The 6,591-nt window shown below is 35.3% G+C and overlaps 1 protein-coding gene across 1 annotated transcript; it reads left to right on the top strand.

Annotated features, from left to right (window-relative positions):
* The first annotated feature begins 514 nt into the window (after positions 1 to 514).
* Positions 515 to 3,517, top strand: LOC142606786 (urease accessory protein F-like). Its single transcript, XM_075778127.1, has 3 exons — positions 515 to 754; positions 813 to 889; positions 2,552 to 3,517. Exons 1-3 carry the CDS (start codon positions 694 to 696, stop codon positions 3,299 to 3,301), a joined length of 888 nt encoding a protein of 295 aa, XP_075634242.1. The 5' UTR covers positions 515 to 693; the 3' UTR covers positions 3,302 to 3,517.
* The last annotated feature ends 3,074 nt before the right edge of the window (positions 3,518 to 6,591 follow it).

Here is a 6,591-nt window from a genome sequence, read left to right as displayed (position 1 = left end):
CCCGAACCCAAGAAGAACGGAACGAAGAAGAAAAGAAGAAACCCAGGACGAAGATGATGAAGAAAAGAGGAAACCCAGGGACGGAAGATGATGAAGAAAAGAAGAAGAAACTCAGAACGATCTGACGACAGAAAGAACGATTTGATGATGAAGGAGGAACGATCTGATAACGAAGAACAGAGACGAAGAACATATTGAACGATTGGAGCTCCGATTGGATCTGCACGAAGTCTGATTGAGAAGAAACGTGAGAAAGAGGAAGAAGTGGAAGAAGACGAAGCTGAAAGGGAAAAATGGTAGAACTCGAGTTCTACGTGAAAGGCAAAAATTGTGGAATTCGAGTTTCTAAAACTCGATTTTTACGTGGAATTTTTTTCACCTCAGATTTTACCTCTTGAGTCTCGAGTTTTAAAAACTCGAGTTTAACCTTGAACTTGAGTTTTTAAAACTTGAGATGCTAGTTTCTCACTTTCTTTTTCAACAGGACAACTAAAAATATTCTTAGAAAATTAATGTTAAATAGAAAAAAAAATCACCCACAACCACCCAACTCATTCCGGTCACTTAGCGCAGCCGTCCCAAAACCCATAACCATCCAACACAATCCAATCACTCAGCACAACCATCACACCGCATCTACATCCATACATGGATATCCATAAACACTCCAACACAAGTTAAACAACCAAATCAATGCCAAAACAAACAAAAGTACACAACCACCAAATAAAGTATCTTGGATCCCAGGTCCCAGGTCTCAAGCCACTGTCTGCTGGAATTCAATCCACCTCAAGTACCATGAGTTATCCCAGGTCTCAAGCCACTGTCTGCTGCGACTGCGAGGAATCAACTCATTGACCGAAACCACTGCCTCACAACTCACACTCAGGTACTCTCTCTCTCTCTCTCTTACTTTCAATTTCATTTTCTTGAAGGTTTAGTTTGACTATATATCTATTTATGCTTGTCACTTTGGTTATATATTTACTCGATCTCACTCTCACTACCTAATTGCAAAATAAATATTGGCGAATCCTGTGAAAACTAAATTACAAAATGCAAGAACTTTTTATTTTATTTTTTGTGACCCTTTAGCCCTTTCTTGTGATCTGAAAATTTTTTTTTTCCCTCTTCCTGATTATAAAATTTTGTGAAAACTTACTAGTATTATATGTTTTTGTTCAAAACGCAATGACTAGGCGAAGTAAAGATGTTCACCTCGAAATTAAATAAGACATGGAATCATACAGTTGCAATTCAACTGTTATTTCTATGAGTTTTTATTTGATAAAAACATTGGAATAGAATAGAAGTCAATTGAATGTGTATGTGTTTGTGGACACTAGAGCAATGAACGGTACACGAGACTGACACGTGTCCAATGCACTGGACACAAGCCAAACCCTAGTTGTAAGATTAGGTCAGGAGGCTATTTTAAGGGAAGCCAAAAAAGAATGACCATCTCTCAATTGTTTTGTGCTCTGGCTTGTTGATTTCTCTTCTTCTTAGTTGAGCTTCATGCTGCTGAGTGAAAATTAAAATTGTATTGCTTCATTATTTGATCACTCTATTTGTTTGCTTGTTATGAAGATATCTTGGCAGATGCACTTGCCAAGCATCTTCTCCATGATCGCTGATACTTTCGGCTGTTATTGTTTCTCTTATGCCTGTTTGGCATCCCCGTTTTGAAACTGCGCTTATTCAAAGTACGACTCTTTTAAACATCATTATTTTCTAGATAGAGCAGCCCATTTTCTAACGACTTGAAAATTAGCTGTACGGAATGAGCAGGCTTGGTGAGCCGCAACATTAATGACTTCCTAATCATATCTGATAATGCCTCCTACAGTACCTTATTTGACTTTATTGGCACTTGACCTGGTGATTACAAGTGGCCCCATTCTATCACTGAATGCAATCCTTGATGGTCGTTGCTTGTTGATTTTCTTTGCACAATTTAAAGGTCTATGTGAGTTATAGAGGTTGAGTTTCTTCTCACCAATATTGATCCTCTAAATTTCCTTGAAAAGAATGTTGGCCTTTTTCAGTTATGTTCTTACTGCATAAAAAAAATGAATGTGCAAGTGTGAGGTACTGGAAATCTTTCACTAGACTTATGCTTGGATGTCTAGGGGGATTGCAAACTTAAAAGCATGATAGACAAATGTAAGGATGATAGCCAAATGTCTTGCAGAATAGCTGACCTGCAAATAAATTTACTTTGATTAGCTTATAATTTTTCATGTTAATATTTTTTAAGGAACCCTTTGATATACCTAACTAAAATAATTCTTTGAAAATGTCATTTTTAAATATCATCATAACAGCCAACTCCTCCTTTCCCTTCTTTTTGGTTGAGCAGAAAAAAGGGAGTAGTTAGGACAAAAGTAGGATTAATGTTTGTTACTTGCATTTAAACTTCATAGGCTTGACAGATTGAGTTTGTCTGCACCATTTTATTAAATGAATGTGTGAAGAAAATGTTTAAGACCATTTATATACTTTCTTACTTTTAGAGGCAGCTATTTATGATATTTGCTTGTCTATCTAGAGTACTTGCTCTCTTCCAATGGAGGCTGGGATGGAATTGAATAAAGAAAGTGAGAAATCTACTTCCATGGACTCTCATTTACAGTGGAGTCAGTGGCAATTGCTTGATTCCATCCTTCCTACAGGTGGGTTTGCTCATTCTTTTGGTCTTGAGGCAGCAATCCAAACTCGTATAGTATCAGGTCCTGAGGATCTTCGAACTTTTGTAATCCATGTGTTAGAGAATACTGGAAGCTTACTCCTTCCTTTTGTTTATTCTGCAACCTTGTCACCTAATTTGGAAACCTGGCATAAACTTGACAGAACATTAGATGCAATGCTCACAAATGAAGTGGGTCGAAAGGCATCAATTGCACAAGGATCAGCACTTATAAGAGTGGCTGCTGTTGTCTTTTCAGAAATCCCCTCTCTTAAATCCATGAGAGATACCTTTCTGGGTTCTGGGGTTGTTTCTTTCCACCATGCTCCTATATTTGGGCTTATATGTGGACTTCTTGGGTTGGATAGTAGAACCTCTCAGAGAGCTTACTTGTTTATTACAATGAGGGATGTTATCTCTGCTGCAACAAGGCTGAATTTGGTAGGACCTATGGGTGCAGCTGTATTGCAGCATCAAATTGTTCTTCTTGCTGAAGCTATCTTGGAAAAGTGGATGGACCGTAATGCTGAGGAAGCATGCCAAACAATTCCTTTGCTTGATACCGTGCAGGGTTGCCATGGTTACCTGTTTTCTAGAATGTTCTGCTCTTGAAACTACAAAAAGATTGCATCAATTTGTTGTTTCTGTTGTTCTGCACTAATGACTGATGCTACAGCCTCTGTGGGATAGGCTTATACTGGTTAGACTTCCACCAATTTTTCCTTGCCTTCAGAAAATTAAAATCACCAGCTATATTTCTAAAACTGATACAGTAGACATATTCTGTTAGCAAAAAGAAAGCAATTCTAAAGATTGTTTTATCGCAAACTTTTATTTGTTTACTTCAGTCTTTACTACTTTGAGGTGCTATGCTTTTAGCTAGCTTCTAGAGGAGAAACTTACCTGAGTCATGTTGGATCTATCAGTACATAAGTCAAGCCACTTTCTAAAAGATCCTAAAGAGCGTTTTCTTCCTAGTTTTGGGCATAAAATGCTCTTAATTTGTAGAAAGAGATCAATTGTAAACTTTTAATGCTGGCTTTACTAGTTCGTACCCAAAACAAAATTATCAAAGAGTCACCGCAATGGACCCGATGTCCATCTTTGCATGAAGATTGATGTCAATATCCTGGAAACTAAGCTTTACAAAAACCCACTTAAATTCTTAGGAAAATGCTAAAGACAAAATATTTTACAATTTATTTTACAAATTGTTAATGTGGTGAGTGGTTATTGGTAAGTAAAAAAGTGATGTTAGTAGTTGGCAAAAAAAAAAAAAAAAAGTAAGAATTTGACACATTAATTATTTGTAAAACTATTGTAAAATAGTTTGTAACTATAGTATTACTCTTTAAATATTTTAATTCTTAAAGAGTACTATGAGGGTCCGGTTCAATGGGATGGCAATCTTTGGGCTTAAGTCACAATTAATTAATTTGTGGGTAATTGGAAATATAGCTCACAATGGGTGATCCCAAGCAGAACTAAGTAGATGACTGATGAATAAAAGTTACTGCATGATGGTTTGGGGTTATCTATCGGATCGTCCAAGGAGATTGGGCTTAAGTCACAATTAATTAATTTGTGGGTAATTGGAAATATAGCTCACAATGGGTGATCCCAAGAAGAATTAAGTAGATGACTGATGAATAAAAGTTACTGCATGATGGTTTGGGATTATCTATCGGATCGTCCGAGGAGATTCTCAGGTGGCCGAGGTACCTTTTAAGTTTTCCCAATTGGTTTATTCTTTCCCAAAAGAAATGTATTATCTTCCCATTTACTTGTGTTTCTCACCCTAGAAAAATGTTCCAACCCCTTTTCCTTTGAATCTTTTTCCTCTTATACTCTCCCGTTAGTGGATTGGTAATGGTGAGAATATTCAACTTGTGCATGGGCCCCACACTTGAGTGTAGGGCACTGTTCCATTATGTCTAATTTCATATCAGAAAGAGGGCCCCCTTAGCTTCGCCCCTGCGATAATTCCTTTGTAATTTGAATCACGCTCGGATAGCGGACTCTCCCAATGCATTATTTATCCTCGGCACTACTTTCCTCCTCTGGGGATAAGAGTGATTTGTTTGGACCATTAGGGTGGTTGTCCATGTAACAAACTTGTTTGGGCCTCTCACACGTGGGTTGGGCCATATTTATGGGTATTGGCTAGAATTTGGCCTGGGCCGTGCTCCATCCACCCACGATCACATTTATTTATAACTCACTAAATAGTTTATAGCAATTTTTTTTAAAGGAAAAATGAATATATAAATAAAGGGAAAGAATCACATTTCGAGTCCTTAGGGGTAGTGATTGGACACATAAAAGAATGTAAAATGATAAAAAATAATAAATAAATAAAAACTCTTGATTTCTTTGAATAAAGGCAAATGATTTTTTTTAAAAAAAATTAGTAAAGAAGGAAAATGTGAATGACCTTTAGGCAATATCATATATATATATATATATATATATATATATATATATATATATATATATATATATATATATATATTTATTTGTAGTAAATTACAAAAAACTTTCCTAAAGTTTTAGGAATGAAATTTCACTCCAAACCTTAACAAAAATGACACTCCTCTCCGTGAGTTTTGTAACAAATCAACACATAAATCATACCATTAATAACCTTAATGAAATATTTCAATTTTTGAAAATATTCATCTAACCAAATTATAAAGATGGTTAGTAAAGTTTTCTTTTTAGCCATTTTCCAGTCACTTTTAATGGCTATTTTTAGCAATCATACACAAATTTGTTTAGTTAAGAAGATGGAAAAGTATGAGGATAAAAAGTGAGAGGATACAAAACATTTTAGTTTTCCATCATATGTGTTTGGTAAAGAGGAAGGAAAAGTGGAAGGGTAAATAATAAATATGAATTTTCTTTGTTTCGCTAGAAAGAATAATGAGAGGATAAAAAAAAAAATAGTTTAGTTGGATTTACTATATTTCTCATGTTACATTTATTAAAAAAAATAAACAACATATTTGGTCAAATGGGTCTCAAAGGGTAAAATAGTAAAAGCATCTATTATCAACATTTTTTACCTACTTTTCTATCCAATTTGCGGGGATAGAAGTTTGTGGGCCCAAGAAAAATCATTCACCCCATTTCCCTTGCCCTTTATTTTCTCTCTTCGACTAAATGATGGAAAACTCTCATTTTCTTTTCCCCCTTTTCACTAAAACAAAACATAATATTAAAAAAAACAATATTATTTGACACAAAAAATCAACAAAATTTGATTTTTTGTTTTTTGTTTTTTTTGTTTTCAATATGAAAGAAATAATTATGAGAGTATTTATTATAATTTTTTGTTATGATAGTCATTAATACACATTTATTATAATTATGTTTGTATTAATAAGAATTTATTATGATCATGTTTGTATACAAAATTATTATTCTACCATTTGTTGAGGCTCATTTTTGAAAAGCCCAGCAGCCAGAAGAAGCCCAACAATATGGGCAAGAAGACAGTTAGTGGATTGATAGGAATGAACCATTAATGACAAGAATAATGGATCATAGACCCATAAAATAAATAAATGGGTTTTGAGACAAGCAAATGGGCTCAGAGAAGTCCAAAAGAGGAAGTAGCAAACCCATGGACATTATGTAATGAAGAAATGCAAGAATGGGCCACAGTAGGCCTGAAGTAATGAAGTAGGAAAGAAAGGGTTGATGGAAAGCCCATGAGCCTCAAGGATGAAGGATAAAGCAATTGGGCCAAGGAAGCCCAAAAGAGTTAGCAAAGTGCCTATGAGAATGCAGAATTGGAAAATGGGCCGAGGATGCCCAAGAAAAGAAAATTGGTCAAGGATGCCCAAGGAGAAAGAAATGGGACAAATTAGCCCACAAGTAATGTAACAGATTGGGAAAGC

This window comes from Castanea sativa, chromosome 8, assembly GCF_040712315.1.
Source record: "Castanea sativa cultivar Marrone di Chiusa Pesio chromosome 8, ASM4071231v1".
In the NCBI taxonomy this organism is placed as follows: Eukaryota; Viridiplantae; Streptophyta; class Magnoliopsida; order Fagales; family Fagaceae; genus Castanea; species Castanea sativa.
This window is presented reverse-complemented; position numbering and strand designations above follow the sequence as displayed.